We start from the raw sequence: 17,359 nt of genomic DNA, 5'->3' as shown, positions 1-17,359 counted from the left end.
GCTTTTTTGTAAAAGAAAAAGGTGCCGGAACTCACACATGTCATACAACCCGCCTTGCCTACCCTACAAGGTTCTATCCAAAAAAGGTACCGGAACTCCGTTCTGAGCGTTCTATGAGGAAAAAAGCCCTGTATGTAAGCAACATAAAGCCTTATCCTATTGTCTAGCATCTATAATTACTCTTTCTCTCCTTATAAATAAAGATATGTTCTATGCTACAATTTACAACTATAACCACACCTGGGGTGGGGGTGGGGGAAGCTCCCAGCTGCAAAACTGTAGCATTATATATAGCATTATAGATTTCAATGAGAATTTAAATCCAGGAATGATGTTTTGATGCTCAAATGAGTTTTCCTTCAGACCAACAGTTCAAAATTGTAGTGATTATTGAAAAGTAAATGACTATAACATGAACTGAAGATACAGGGCTATAACTGAAAAGTAGTAATTATTTTTCTACTTTCTACATGGGACATTTTTTTTTCTTCTAGAAGCTTCTATCAATGTCTAACTGAACTGCAATATTTCTACTCTTCTATCGGTGCGATGGAGAAAACATGATTTCTGCCTGTTTTGTGCAGTCATGCCAACTTCAAATGCTTTGAGTGGCTTATGTCACCACTGAACAAGAGAAAGCAAATGAGCCTGCAGAACTATTGAATGCCTTTATGTAGGCAATCAACCTGAGACCAGAAAATTTCAGTTCTAGAAATGTATTTTCTTAAAGAAGATAAAAGTAAATAAGCATTTTCTATCCAACACAGCAAATCTGCTAATGTGGCTGGGAACAGTAATAACTTGGTATGTGCAAAACCTGGTATTCCAGAACCAGAACATTTCTGAGAACTTTGGAACATTGCTTTTATCTTTCAAACCAAACCAATTTGATAATTCTGGGAGTGTCTGATGACTTTCTGAAGGATAATCCTCTGAACCAGAAATGATTTGTGGCAGTCCAGATGTAGTCCAGCTCTCAGAACATGTCCACAATATCACAAACCATCTTTGGAACAGTCAGATTGACCCACAAGAGAAATAGAATGATTTAAACATTTTAGACTGTTCTGATTAAGATTTTGCACATCTTTTTCACAGTTATTTTTAACAGCATAGTCATATTCCCTGATGAAACTACAATCCATATATAAAGTTTTATGTGAGAAGCCAAGACAAAAAGAGTGTGTGAATTGCAAAGCAGATATGATCTCAAAATAAATTATTAATTTCTATACAGAAGAATTTGTTTTACCAGAAGGTTCCTCTTCAGTGACAATAATCTGTCCAGTCCAAGGAGCAGAAGGATGACCTAAACATATTAACAGTGATTAGTTGAGTTAAGCATTACTCCTTATTTGCACTATTCTTTAACTTTCCTTATTGTAAGCAATAACCTCAACATTAATATTTCAGTCTGGAAAACAGAAACTGTTAAGGCAATAAAGTCAGATCTTTATTCACTTCCTGACTCAGTTCCTACCTGCTATACATACATATCTTAATAACACGTGGTTGAAGTAGAGACATTAGTTATCTCCTTCAATCACTTACACCAGGGGTGTCAAACTCAATTTCATTGAGGGCCACATCAGCATTGTGGTTGCCCTCGGGGCAGGTGGGTATGGCCAGGGTGGGCGCAGCCTACTGGGTGGGCGTGGCTGGAGTGCGTATGGCCTACTGGGTGGGCATGGCCAGCTCTACATAATTGGCATCAAGGGTGCCTATGGGGGCCTGGACAGGAGTGGGACAGATCTGGGGGTCTCTGGCAGAAGGAGGGTCTCTGGGCCAGGGCCAAGGCAGCAGGGAACATTCCCTCACTGTTTCCAGGATGGCTTCGGGGGCCACATGAAACCACTTCGCAGGCCGAATCTGGCCCCCAGGCCTTGTGTTTGACATGTCTGACTTACACCATGTTTTCCAAAACTTTTCCAAATGCATTAGACTACAGCTTCCATTGACTTCACTTATTTGGGCCATCTTCCTTCCAACAGAAAGAATGCCTCAGGTGTTAATACACTATTTCAGTGCAAATTTATTCAATTCAATAATCAATTTCTATAGCCACCATCTTGATATCAATTTTAAAACCACGAAAAAACAAAAACAGTAATGAATTATACATGTAGGCAACAAAAAAAATATCATGATAATTACATAAAATGAGCATTCGCAGACTTTTCTAACCTAGTGATGTCCACATGGGCTAGGCTAGAACTATCACAACCACCTACTGCTCATGAGTGCTGGAGATCTATAGACCAATGCGTCTGGTAAGCATCAAGTTGGGAAACATTCACACAGCAGGTTTGCACTGGTTTTGAATTGCCCTGCTTACTGTTTCTCGTAAAGACATTTTCACAAGAGACTCCGTCTTAATGCATGCTGAGATAGACTGAAACTTGATCAAGGTGAACAAGCAGAAAGAAGTGTCATGCATCAGCAAATAGAACCATAACTGCTTTGTGAACATTTTTTTATCCCATGGCAGGGAGTCCTTGGAGGGCTGACTACTTCTTGGACTCCAAATGGCCCATGATAGGATCCAGTCCTCCCATCCAAATATGGGGCTCTGTACCTCAGCTTTCACTGCTGAACAGTTCATATCTTTGACTGGTGACTATTTTCTGTTATGTTTGTTTCTGTTTCATCAGGGGAACATCAGCCTCACAGAACACCTCTACTTTGTTGATCTCCTTGCCAAGTTAGATGAGAAAGGTAAAGATAGGGGGACAAAGAACCAAAGGAAAGATTAATTCTTAAGGGAAAATTATATCACAGAATTTCTTCACGGACAGGATTCTGGTTATGGTTACTATACTGGGTGTTTCAGATAATGATACATAAGCCATGGTGGCAAAGAAACGTCATAAAAGGTGTTTTGTTCAGCAAATATTATTTTGATTAGTGAAGATTTTGTTTATTATTGTTTCCTCTCGTGGAATGTTCTTAGCCTTCATTCATAGTGTCTAAAAATTAAAATTTCCAACGTCTTGTTGACATACATTAGGAAGGTTCTTACTTTTAAGTCTGGCCCTATCAGCAGGATCTAACGCTGCCACAGGTTCCGAGATGCGGGACGGAATGCTGATACCAACATTATTCACAGCCCGGACACGGAATATATATGAGCGCCCTTCAATTAATCCTGTGACAGGGAAGCGAGCAAACTTCACTGGTGTTTCATTGCACTGGGACCAGCGAGTGGTACCAACTTCACATCTGGGGGGGTGGAGAAAAAAGCAAAAAAGGCAAAATGACAAGGAAATAATACATACATCTCGGTTCTTTCCAATATTTGCTCATGTTTGCTTTAATGCACTTGTTTGTTTCCTCTTCCCCCAAAACTGCCCAAAGGCATAGGAATCCAGTAACTATTTTAATGGTTACTGAGTGTAGACTTATTTTCCCTTCATAAAGTAAAATGAAATAAATATATTTCAAAGATCTTTGTCAATTGAATACGTTGGAAAAGATACAGTCCTTATGAATCCTTCTGTGCATTCCACACGCCTATAAACACCTATGTCTGCTAGGATGTTGGACTGTAAAGGTCTGAACCAGCAAAGTCTTTCTTATGTTAATATATACAAGGAGTTATTGACCATAATGATGCTAGTTACAGGATTCTACTCAATCCTCATCCACTTTTAATCAGGCTTATTTAGATGAGCTCAGTCTACTCATTTTCCTTGGGCTTCTTTTCATGCTCATTCTAAACATGAAGGACTGTGTCAATGTATTGACCTGATCCCTGTTTACAGGGCTTTTTTTCCTCATAGAAAGCTCAGAACGGAGTTCCGGCACCTTTTTGGGATGGAACCTTGTAGGGTAGGCAAGGCGGGTTGTATGACATGTGTGAGTTCCGGCACCTTTTTCTTTTACAAAAAAAGCACTGCCTGTATATCACCACACAGCTTCTTCTCAGCACATTTAGTTTTAAGTACATAAAAATAATGTTCTATTTCAGACATTATGTTCAGTGTTTAAGTTTACAGTTTAAAGTAGGGTTTTTCAAACTGCAATCTGGCACTCCAGAGGATGGTCACAACTGCTTTTAAAATTTGATCAGACCGACACAGACAAGTGACAGCATTGTCAAAACTCACTCCAGATTTTGTTTCTATTTTGCCCGTGCAAAATAGATTGGCCAGCTGTGACACTACAGAGTTTGAAAATTCCTATGATAGATAGATTAAAATCTAATTACCATATTAAAACTAAATGATGTGTTTATTTTTTCTAGCTTTAAAGGTAAAAGGTAAAGGTTCCCCCGCACATGCATGCTAGTCGTTTCCGACTCTAGGGGCCGGTGCTCATCTCCTTTTCAAAGCCGAAGAGCCAACGCTTGTCCGAGGACATCTCTGTGGTCATGTGGCCGGCATGACTAGACGCCAAAGGCGCACGGAACGCTGTTACCTTCCCACCGTAGTGGTCCCTATTTTTCTACTTGCATTTCTACGTGCTTTCGAACTGCTAGGTTGGCAGAAGCTGGGACGAGTAACAGGTGCTCACTCTGTTACGCAGCACTCGGGATTCGAACCGCCAAACTGCCGACCTTCTGATCGACAAGCTCAGCGTCCTAACCTACTGAGCCACCGCGTACCTTTCTAGCTTTACTCTCAATTAAATCATTACGTTTTTTTCCATAGATAAGAGGTGTCACTAAAGGTATCATTTTACATGGCCACAATACAACAAAGTTTGAAGGTTACTGGGGCATCAAGTAATGTGATATTAGATGAAATTCCACAATATAATCAGTGAAACACAAAGAAAAAGATATTAAAATATTTAACTGTATATATGTAGCATTATGATTACATGTATTTTCAGTATAGTAAGTCATATTCTGGAGTATGTGTTAACTTGAGGAAATAACAAATCCAATATTGTAAAAATCAGATACACTGAAACTCTTTAATCCAAATCTTCCTTACAGTCATATTGCCAAAGAGATTACTTATTCCAGTCTATCATGAATACTAACTTATCAATGAAATATCCTAAAATAGGATGTCCACCATCAACAGCTGGTTGTTTCCAGGAGATGATGACATAATCTTTGTTAGCATCCAAACATTTCACATCTAAGGGAGAACCAGGGACTCCTGCTATATCAGCTTCAGCATCTACATGGAAGGAGACATGCATTTGAGAATACGTCTGTTAGCAAAATAAGTTCTATTATCTTATTAGTACAGTTTTAATTTTTCACTAATATATCTATAACTGATGTCATAATAAAAACACAATCTCATTAAGAGTAATGAAGAAACTATTTTTGATTACGCACTCCCTCCTTCAGTGCATCCATCCAATCACACAATATCCTTGTAAATACACTAGATTGCTAACTAAATAACACCTATTATTAAAATTTAGAATATCAATATTACAAGCATAAAATTATTTGACTTTCATACAAAATTGATTATAAGATTAGAAAGAAGAAACCGTTCCTGATTAGCTCAAAACGTTTGTTATACAATGTAGGATTTGGTCTTAAGCTCTTTGCTTAATATTGAAGTCATACACATGCACAAAAACATGTTTACAAAATGAAGGAAACAGATAAGTAAATCATATTTTACAAAAATTAAAATACCCCAAAAAAGTTAAAAAGAAAGAAAAAGAAGGGGAAAAATTGAGTTTTTAAGTTCCCCTAAGCCTCCTTCGAAGCCAGGCTGTGATTGTATTTGCCAGGCTGCATGATGTTGTATGTATGGGAATCATTCTTGCTTAAATTTGATTAGTCTTCTGTTGTACATTTGTGTGTGTGTGTGTGTCATACACGCACACATACATACACACACACTGTTGGTTTTCCATTGCTACATGGAATAAAATTCCATTTCTCCATGTCTGTTCCTAAAGAAATATTGTTGGAATTTTAACTCTTCCATTCCACGTTATTTGTGAAATTATAAATATCTCTTGGGAATGTTCTATATTTGTAATGACATCTATTTTTGATTATGTTGTACAAGAGGAGTGTTATTTCCCAGGACCTGCTGACCTGGCGCCATTCTGGGCTTGATCAGAGTCAAGAATTTGAAGAGTTTCAGAGTAGGCATTACTCTCTTCAGCTGCTTTCAACAGCTGACATTCTGATATGGAGGCACTGCATGGACCAGTGAAATGTGATCATCCAACACTTGTGCTACAGAAATTCCAGAACTTGTTAAAAGTACCAACTCTCTAGTGAAATGCATTATCTGTACAAAAATCTAAAACCAAACAAATTTGTATGAATATAAATTTAGAACTAGATAAGGTGATGTTTATAGGATTACAAGTCTTCATTTAAAATAAAATCAGTGATTGGCCTTCATAAGAATACATTCCATAAAGATTCTGATAATTTTGAGCAAAGTGTGGTTAGTACAGTTTGTGTGTGTGTGTGTGTGTGTGCATGTATATATGTATATATATTATTTTAAAGTAATAATGAGCTTCATTAATAAGCCTGTTTAGGTATTGTACATTAAGTAAATAAATTCCTTTAATTTTTACTCTCTAACTCCAATTATTCTATTTATATTTATTTATTAGTTGGAAATGTAGTCTGTCTTTCCTCTAGAGGCAAAATGTGGGCTGATAGCATTCAATGCTATTTAATTTTGTCTCTGTCAATGAGATAGGGAGGGTTCAATGAGTCACATAAATTAACAAGTGGGCTTCTGTAACTGAGGAGGGTCATGAATTGGGGTCTTTGCAATCCTAATATAACATCTTAACCACTGTATCACATTGGTTGAATTTCAGCTTTAATAAAGCCCAAAAGAATGATGTACAGGATCAAACTGGATATGACACAAGACAAAGGTAAACAATTTGGTTCCCTTCAGAAATTTGGGATCGAGGGCTATATTTACAAAGGAGGTGAGAATCAGGTTGCCCACCTTTGTCATAATATATCTTTAATAAGTTTTCCTGGCAACATTTTGACTGGTACAAGCATCTATTGTAAGGAAGGAATTTCCTGTATTAAATGATACTTTAATCATAATTAAAATATAATTACAATTAACTGTAATCAGAGCTATAAATCATAATCATATGAATTGTGTCTGTTACAGAATATCACTGAAATCCCACTGTCATTGACACCACTTACATCACTGTCTTTAGCATGAATATGGTACATCTTACCTTTAACAAAAACATAAGCACTGTACTCCTCATAATAATCTCCCATTGTCACACGAAGGGTATAAAGGCCTTCATCTTCTTTATTAGCATGCGTCAAGGTCAGTGAGGCTCTTTCTCCACTCCAATGCATCTGAACCCATTTTGATGGAGAAATCAAAACTCCTAAAAATAAAAAAAATGTCCTGAGCAGATACTACTCACAATGGAATTATTCATGTTTAAATAAATTTCCTTTGCCAAGGCAACACCCAATAGTCCTTTCACAATGATACATTTGAAGCTACCTTTTTCGAAACACTGCACAAAATTGCATGTGTTTTTAGTTTTCCTTCCAACCTTACATATCATATATGGAAAAGCTCGATGAATAATGTGTTTGATCAGGAGAACGAAAATAATCTACCATTTCCTTATAGATGATATTAAAAATGCACATTTTCTTCATATATGAGTGTTAACTGGTTTAATAATTGTGGCTTGGCTTTAGGACATTAATTAATTTCACTCCCAAGTCTCCATATTGTTTTCATCCTCAAGGCAAAGAAAAGCTATTTCCAGTTACACTCAACTTATTAACATTGATTGGCTGTTAAATCTTATTTCAAGTCAGAAAAATATCTTCAAGTGCACCCATGAACACAGTGTAGATTAGAGAGTCAGGAGAGATCGTAAGGTGTATAATAGCGCTAACCATTGTATATTTTAAGTACCTGCCAATTGAGAGGCTACTGTCCCACTCTGCCTAACAATGTGGCCAGTCCTCGGTTTCAACAAGAATACAGAAGAGGCTTTCACTAACTAGTTAACGTGATATATTTTTCTGTTATACAGTGCAAACAATTTATTACAGCCTTTAATGAAGAGAAATATTTCTTAATCTGAATAATCAATAGTTTTATAGTTTCTTGTGCTATGATAGCTTATAAGTAAATCATAGTTAATTATCCTCGCTTATTGTAGTATGGAATTCAGCCACAGTCTAAGAATAAAGGTAACATTAATAAAGGTAGTTTTCAGTTTATGTCCATTTGTTCAGTGATCATTCAAAATTACAGTGGTGCTGGGGAAAAAATGTACAGCTAGTCTTTGAAATTCTGGCCATCACAGAGTACCCCTGTCATCATGTGATTGCAACTTGAGTGCTCAGATGCCTGGCTTTGACTGCCACGGCTTGCTTTCTATTGATCTACTTTTCCCCCAAAAAACTTCAAATGTATAGAAATATCCTCAGCCAGACGTCATCTAACTGAAACAAAGAACAAGTTTATCTTTTAGTGCATGCTTACCATTCCTGTACCACTGGATTTCTGGGTGAAAACGCTTAATATCAGGATGAATGACCACTGTGCAGCCCAGACTCATTGTATCACTTTCTCTTCCAAAAGAAACATCAAATCCATCCACAAAATGTATTTCAAACCTGGAAGCATAGCCATATGGACTAACACCAATACCAACTGCAAGAAGAAAAACTATGCTTATTCCTTTGTTAAAGGTGGATTATTTAAAGTCAGATACTAAGCCCAGTTTTCTTCTTCTGAAAGGATAATTTTTCAGATCCCCAACAGTGGCAGCAATTTTAAAGAGATGCATACTAATCTGGGAAATATATAATATAAGTAAAAGTTGGTCAGGTTTTTTTTTATCATAAGATCAAAGTTCCCAGTTAAAAATATATGCCTCAAATTCTTTTCACCATTCTTTTCATTATATTATTTAAGTAATCTACCGTAGTTATATTTCAATGTTCTATAAATACTTTACATTGGTTTCTTTTTATCTTTTGATCATGATTTACATGAAAGTGGATGTTGTTTTCTGTAGGCTGGATGTTACAAGTCTGGGTTATATAGCTGTGCTAAAAATGAATTTGGCATTGAGTTAATCCAAGCTGTGTGTTATTAGTTTATGAATTGTATTGTCAAATTCAAACAATAGTCCTTTGGTTAGAACATTAACCAGTGAGAAAATATACTGTTGCTTCTGTTGTTGTCTTTATTCTGAAATCACCTGAATAATAATTTTAGGGAACCAGATAACCTCTGTGAAAGCAATATTGGCAAAATAGGTTCTATGACTTCAAAAGGCTGCATTTTATACTTTTTGCTTTGGCCATTTTTCTTTCTATTATGCCTAAATGTCATGTGAACTCTGATTTCCACAATAACAGATGTACTCTAGAACCCTAATGACAATAAAGTGTTCTTTCCCAGTGTCAACCTGTGTTTCGTTCACCAAATAACAAAGTAATTCTTAAGAAGGGCAGTTAAAGTCATGGACTAATAAAAACTAAATAAAGCAGTGAATTCAGCAGGACTGCCAGATCTGGGCAGCAAAGAATATGGATTTAGAGAGTTTTGTACCTCTTTGCTACCATCTAGTGGTCAACTGGAATGTACAGGCTCCAACTTTTAGAACTCTAATCTTTTAAATGGGGCGGGGCGGGATACCGGTATATCAAACTTTGTGATGTTGTGATCCCCTAAAATAATGATTTAATTGTAGAACATGGATGACAGAAAAAAACCCTAAATATTACAATTGCATGGTATCAACATGACATGGTTTTTTGCCAGATACTTTATCATATATTAATATATGTAATACCTAACTTAATAAGATAAAGTGCTTAAAATCTTCAAATTAAATTCTACCACATGCATTATCAAAGCCAATAGGCAGAACGAAGCAATATTCTTTGCCTCCAAACTGCATCTGATATTGCAGTATAAGATAAATCATTATAAAATATTAATATTTTCAAAAAAGAGTACATTTCTTTACATAATTTTTTCAAAACCCCATGTAGAACAAAAACACTAGAACATAAAAAATTATACTAATACATTACATTTCTGAATAACCTGCTATAGGTTTATTGAACTATATTGAAGTATATATATTGAAGTTGCAAAAGCAACCGGCTATATAAGCAAATTCCTGGAACTCCTATTCTTACTCTGACGATGACGGCAGTTTGGCCGACGAAAGCTAAGTGTTTTGCATATTAAACAGTTTGTTTACATTTCTATCCTGCTGTTCGATTCTTTTTCTTTCTAACATGCACACACCCAGGATTCACATTTTTAGTCTTAATAAGGATATTGAAGTATATCAAAAACTCACAGCTTAGGGGGAGTGTGACAGTTCCAGCATGGAAAAAACTTTCATCAAACTCTCCTTGTTTATATCCTATAGTAAAAAAAAAAAGCAAAACAAAATTTCTATTGTATTTATCTGAAGGCTGTAAGACAAAATTTTAGCAAGCAGTATAAAAAAAATGCTAAGGAATAAATATTTGAACAAACCTACTTTTTACTACTACAGAAGCATAAGCTGAAAGTTCTCCTTTGACATTCATGGCAGAAGCACGATACTGAGCAGTGTCATCAAAGTCACATCTGTGAAGAATGAAGGATTTAGGAATAATGTCAATGTCACAAAAAAGAATGATGTTCTCATATTTTGCAATATTTTTTAAAATTGATATTCTGGTCCCTTCCATACACAACGGCTGTGCTGATTTTAGATTGCTATCATTTTGGCATGTCCCCATGTACATGGGTCTTCCAATGGGCTTTGAAAGGAAATGCTGTGAAGACTGAAGACAGTGTTTCTTCATAAAAACTGAATGGGCAGTCTCCCATTAGTGAAAATGCCCGTCTTGTTCTTCCTTTTGGACTACCAGCTGTCCGAAAGAAAGGAAAGTGAGAGTCTTCATGGACTCGTAAGAGCAAAGCCAGCCGCTGTGTGGAAGGGGCCTTTCTTCTAACTTAGTTAGGCAAATTTTACTCAGATTTTTTATTATGTTCCCGGGCCTCCAAAATTTCTCAATTCAACTAGATGAAAATGTTAGCATAAGAGAAAAAGGTTATATTGCATGGTAGAATTCAGAGTGGGTGAGTATGAGTAAGCTTCATGATGATTTTAAAAGCAGATGTGATATAGCACAGAGATTTAAAAATAAATAAATTAAAGGAACTTGTTATTTTACTCCATTATCTAACATCTCCAGTTGCCAAATTTACCCCACTTTCCAATATCATTGGGATATAAATATTTCACCTTCATTGACTATTTTCTATGCCTTGTCTAATATGTTAATGCCAGTAGCTAATTTGAGTGTTCACTTTCAATTAATGTTTATTTATTTATTTACTCAATCTCTATACCACCTGTCACACAAGTGACTTTGAGAGGCAGTCATAAAATGCCACATTATATATAAACATTTCCCTACATCTCAACAGCATTCTGATTCTTAAAACATGAAAACAAATAGCTTTTATTCTTCCAAATTCACCCATATTTTACCAATATGACGCTCTAACACTAGACAATAATTTAGTTTCTCTGTTAAATTCAATTATTGCATAGTATTTTTAAAACTCTATTTAGTAAAGGATAGATGTCAAATAGAATAGTTTGAGTGAGGAGCAGGATGGGGATAGGAGTACGCAATGTAGTTAGAGCAATAGGAAAAGGGGAAATATTACACATGAAACTAATTATTGAAGGGTTCAACAAAAAGGAAAAATGAAAGAAGCAACTGTTAAAGGGTTTGGGGGTTTGGTTTGGTTTTTGTTTGGTTCTTTCAACCTTACCTCAGGTTCTCAATATTTCGTCTTGGGAACAAATCTCTCCACAAAAGCAGTTTCTTGTGGACCCCTTTTTCTTCATGGAACAATTTGACTCAATTTATACAAAAGGATTGCCTTTTGCCAATGAAGAAATAGGATAATGTGCTACATAGCACCAGGATCTTATGTCCTATGCAGTTATACTGTAATCCTAATTCTTAATAACTTTTTGATTGTATTAAAATTCTAAATCTGATTAGTACCATTTAGGAGGTCAGCGTAAACATGGTCATAAGACTAAGCTAGAGTTCATGGAAGATGAATGTTAATTCACTTCAGCTGACATTTTGTACATCACTTGATATGATGTGTATCTTTATGACAAGCAGTGTGGTTTTCTCAAAATTTATGGGCAAAGAAATGAGCAAAGGTATCAATCATCAGAATGGCTTGAATTCATGTCAGGATAACCTCAGCTGAACCATTTGCACAATAAAGTGATATCCCAGCAGCAAGTGCTCAGCATCATGAAAAGACAGCAAACTGTTAGTCATTTAATTTGTTCCTAATATATTTTTATTGCTAGATATTAGGTGAAGGAATTGTGACATGTTTTGTTTCATGTGCCAAAATAACATGTGAATACTGACATTATACAAGATATTATCCAGCACTGCAACCAGAAAAAATATCTTAAGTCAGGCTGACACACACAAGTGGAAGATGCTTCCATTGAATAATGGATGTGGTCATAATTGTTTACTACTTTTTATCTTCCAAGACTTTTAGCCCTTCTACTAAGTAGCACATCATTCTGTGTGGGTCTCTGGATTTCTGTAATTGAGAGAAGCTGCAGTATTTTAGGTTCAAGTTAATAGTTGTCGAAATAATACAGAAGATGCCACAATGTTAAATTTCATTTTGTATACACTAGCTTATTACAGATGTTCCCACTAGGGCCATTTTTTTTTAAAAAAAAGGCAATTTGCATTGTAGAGTTTTTTAAAAAAGTAACATCTTTATTTTTTCCACCAAAAGAAAAAAGTCATGGGCAATGAATTCCAGTTGTATACAGAATTACATTAATGGAATAGTGTTTGAATGAAAAAAATATGAATCAGATAAAGCCCAGGACTAAAGAACTATTTCTTTTAAGAATGTAAACAGAGGCATGTTTTGTCTGAAAGTCATCTTTAGCCTTGCTGTTAGTATTTATTAAGTGTTTAAAATTATATTCTAGTTAATAGAATAGTTAGAAAATAAAATTATTATTTTCTAATGGCTTTCAGAGTAGGATTAGAATCCATCATGAAGATAACAGCAAAAATAAATGTAATTTAACAGACTCATTTGCTAATGTTCTTATAGAAATTGCTGACAGGTAATGGTGATGTGGTTTCAAAGTATTATGTTATTTTATTTCTTGAATATATTGTAGCATTATTTGTGGATATTTAGTTGAAAATTTAGATATAAAAGGGAGATCTAGGTGTCATATGCTAACATAATTATCTGGCAAACAGTTAATCTATAAATAATAGTTTCAGTTAAAACAACATTTCAGCAAGGAAACATTACTTTTTAATGATCTTTGATCACACTCTTTATACTGTAATAACATTGTACAAGAGCCAATGGAACATATCAATCAAAAACTAAGATTCATTCATAAAGTTGTATCCTGTTGAAAATCTACATTGTGATATATCCAGTAAATACTTTGATAACGAGTTTTGAGTTTAACTCCATGGCCCATTGCTAGTTAAATGGCTATGATTATAAAATATCTTAGACAGGGTAATCATGAAGGCCATGATTACTTTTGCAAGATTTCAGTGTAAATATCAACATTTCCAGAAGAACAAGACTGGTATACTCTAACATCACGTTTAAGAGCACCTTGACAACATGAATAGACTGTTGAGTACAGGACAGCAAGTGTACCACTGTATTTTTCTGAAAACACAAGATTTAGAAACATTAACTCAGAACCTGGTGAAGGCTAAATGAAGCAACTGACAGGGATCACCAGTCCACCTTCATATAATCAAAGTCAGACCAGTTACTGAACAGGACAAATTCAAATAGATTCATCATCCTATATTACCTGCATTGATCTTGCAATGTTACATTGATAAGACACTCAGATCCTGGATTACATGTTTCTCTTATTCACTACCTGGCATTTGGTGACAAATCTTTCAAGCTTTGGGATATGGACATAAATCACACAGATACTGCTTACTGGATGGACAAGCAGCAAATACATATCTAGAATCTAGATAAATTTCCACTACAATGACACTATCTTTTTCTCTCTAGCTTCTTCCACTGATACCCATTTTTCAACCTTTAATTCTGACACTTCACATCCTTCAAGAAATGCTTCCCCATTCCCATTTTTTCTATTGATAGACAATAGCTTTTCCCCTTAAAATTAACATCACACCACAGAGAATGAAGACATTTTAGTTGGTTCCCATGCTAAATCCTATCATCCTCTGTTCTCTGGGAGAGGAATATCTGCATTGACAAGCAGGGCCAGATCTAGGCTAAAGCCTGGTTAGACACAAGCCTAGGGACATTAAATTTCAAGGGGTGCCAAAATTTAAAAGATTTCCAAAAAATACAATAAAAAACTATAAACAGTAACTGCACACCAGCATATCTGCTTGTGAATTAAATATAATTTTGCAGTGTAAATAGAGTGAAAATGCTTGAGAAAAGATATTGTCCAGGACAGAATATCATAAATGTTAAACTCAAAAGTTCAGTGTAAAAACAAAATCAGAAGATAAGTCAAATCTTAGGGGCCACCAGAATATGATTTTGCCTAGGATACCAAAATTTCTAGAGCCAGTTCTGTTGGCAAGCCTAATATATTAACTGTTTGCTGAAAACCAGGAAATAGCTAATTATTCTTAGTATACATGTAGAATAAAAGGAAGGGGAGTAAGGAAAAAAAGGCATTATATTAACCTGGTCTCCTTTTTCCCTTAATTCATACTGCCCAAAATTACGGTATAAAAAGGGTTACCGTACTTGCACAGTAAACTGCCATATATGTATACATTTATTTCCTAAAAGGAGATATCATGTATCCCCTTTTAGGAAGTAGATGTACATTCAAGGGATATATAAATTATCCTTCTACACTGTGTTGTCCACTCCATCAATGATGCACGTATTTTCATTTATTCTATTACCTAAACAGACATTTCAGTTTTAAATCTTTTCTATATTAAAATAATTGATATTCCATCATATAGTCTTAATGTTTTTGGAGCACTGGGAAAGAGAAATCTCTGAAAATCCCACCCCGGAAAAACGACTCAATATTTCAAAAAATGCTTTCACTACTTATTTTTACAATAATATAAGTTTATATCAGTATCTGAGAACTGGACACATGCAAAAATGTAAAATCAAAGTATTTTATATTAATATCAAGAGATATTTCCTACTCTAAAATCTATTTAAGAATATTGTATAATGTATAATAATTATATAATACTGTATATTATATAATTCATTACTCCTGCTACCAAAACACATACAAGGCAGTAAAATGCTGTTAGGAACATAACTAAAAAAACCAAAACCTGTTTGGATACATTTTGTATTTTCCACAAACCACTAGATTTGAAAGTTAATTTTATAAACTTTCTGCTCTGTTGGCATACTTAATTTAGTCAGTAAGAAGATTATATAAATAATTTGTAATGTAATTAGTACCTTTTATTCTAAATAAGGTCAAATCAGCAAATAAGATTGAGGTATTAAAAATTCTTTTTTACAATAATTTAATCTAGACTAACGTCTAAATAAAGGTAGATTAAATTGGTTTTAAGGCTGTCTGCCATAGTTTGCTATAACATGTCCAGTTGTCAAGCTTCTCTTACCATTATACTTATACTAACATGTTTTTTTTAAAAAAAATCAATTACATGCAATATAATAGAATAATCACAAAATCTCTTTTAGGGGATTCAAAGCACAGATATATTGGTAGCTTTCATAAATTGTTATTGTCCCAGTAGGCCAAGATAGCTTTCAATCATCCAGTTCTTCCTCCCATATTTTCCAGGGTTACACATCCCATAAACATAAACACGTTTTGTTCTTCTAGCAACAGCATCCCAGAATATGAAGCTTGGGCAGGGCCAGCAGATTTCCTTGTGTGCCCTACAGTCATGGGAAATTAAAATTTGTGAAGGCTCCAATATCAACAGGACCTCTTGCTTGTTAACCATGAGTTTTTGTACTTGTTTCAATAAGAAATTACAAAACGCTACTTAAATCAACTTGGAGCCATTTAGGACAGATGATCTTATGAGGAAAAGATATAAAAAATATTTTGGTGATGTGGAAGACCCAGATTATATTGAGAGATTTAAAGTTCCTTGTAAGGACAAGATTTGGAAAAAGAGATTTTTATTTTAATTATGAATAAAAAAGCTCAATATCACAGACATATTATGTTTCTCTTTAATGGCCAAATTCCCTTAAAGATTAAGAGCATTACCTGGCATTAAAACATTAATTTAAATCTTTAGAAATTACATCCGTATATGTTTAGAATTCAGTAAGTTATATAAGTATATGTCAAATATAAATGTTAACATATTAATTATGCTAGATAAGTAATCTTAATACAGTACTGGTAGAAATTTATCAACAAGGACATACAAAGCATCAACTCCAACTCCAGGAAGTCTTATACCTTCACAAGGAATTTCAGAATATATATAACTTTTCATAAAATCATTCAGTCCCCAATAAAATAAAAATTAGTATAGTTTATATTTCAACAGATTCATCCACTATGATATTAATAGCACAATCTTCAAAAGGCATACTCATATACTATTGGAAATTATCATATACTGTAATTCTAAAGAAAAAGGAGAAAGATTACAAAAACTATATACTATTCCCTTACTTGTTAATTTCCAAAGAGTGCATCCCATACCGACTTTCGATTACATATTTTCCAGGATGAGTATGGATATTGATGGGAACATTGTTTTTATACCTATGAAATAAAAAATGTATTTATGATAAACACATCAGGCATGAAGAAGAAATAAAAAAATATAAATTTCATTAAAAATAGATTTAGCAAAAACTAAAGAATGAGACTAAATTCAACTACATGTTCACAGATATACAGATTGATAGTGTTTCAGTATCTAACTGGAATACTGCAGTGTAGAATAAAATGACATGTGCAACACATTTACACAGGTGATTTCACTTCTACTTAAAAATGTACTTTTGTTGGAGAATAAAAGTAATAGGTTAAACTGAAATGTCGGTGTACTTAGCCTACTAAAAATAAATTGGACATGGATTTACTCTGATTTAATGTTCTATTAATCTAAGCCATCAATCCATAATGTCTTGAGAGTACAGTTTTTTCTTGTTTGTTTAATGAGTAAATTGAATAAAGCAATGGCTGGGGATAACATCATGTGAAAATAGGAATCACATAATGTTATTTGTAGGGGCATTTTGATATACAGTATATATATGCATATTCATTTCTATATATTTATGAAAAGGAATACAGAGTAATAATAAAATAGGCATGGCAAACTTCAATAAGAGTACTGTATTTTTCTTTA

The 17,359-nt window shown here is 34.4% G+C and overlaps 1 protein-coding gene across 2 annotated transcripts in view; it reads right to left on the bottom strand.

Annotated features, from left to right (window-relative positions):
- The window catches only part of MYOM1 (myomesin 1), a 71,223-nt gene that overhangs the window by 33,199 nt on the left and 20,665 nt on the right, over nt 1-17,359 (bottom strand). For both annotated transcript variants that reach the window (XM_083358929.1, XM_083358930.1), the window contains exons 6-13: nt 16,675-16,767; nt 10,465-10,553; nt 10,279-10,344; nt 8,439-8,609; nt 7,153-7,314; nt 4,988-5,129; nt 3,020-3,219; nt 1,253-1,309 (exon numbers count right to left, since the gene is read on the bottom strand). In XM_083358929.1, coding sequence (XP_083215055.1) covers nt 1,253-1,309; nt 3,020-3,219; nt 4,988-5,129; nt 7,153-7,314; nt 8,439-8,609; nt 10,279-10,344; nt 10,465-10,553; nt 16,675-16,767 — 980 coding nt within the window. The remainder of the gene's footprint in view (nt 1-1,252; nt 1,310-3,019; nt 3,220-4,987; nt 5,130-7,152; nt 7,315-8,438; nt 8,610-10,278; nt 10,345-10,464; nt 10,554-16,674; nt 16,768-17,359) is intronic.

This window comes from Vipera ursinii, assembly GCF_947247035.1.
Source record: "Vipera ursinii genome assembly, chromosome: 3".
NCBI classification, from domain to species: Eukaryota; Metazoa; Chordata; class Lepidosauria; order Squamata; family Viperidae; genus Vipera; species Vipera ursinii.
This window is presented reverse-complemented; position numbering and strand designations above follow the sequence as displayed.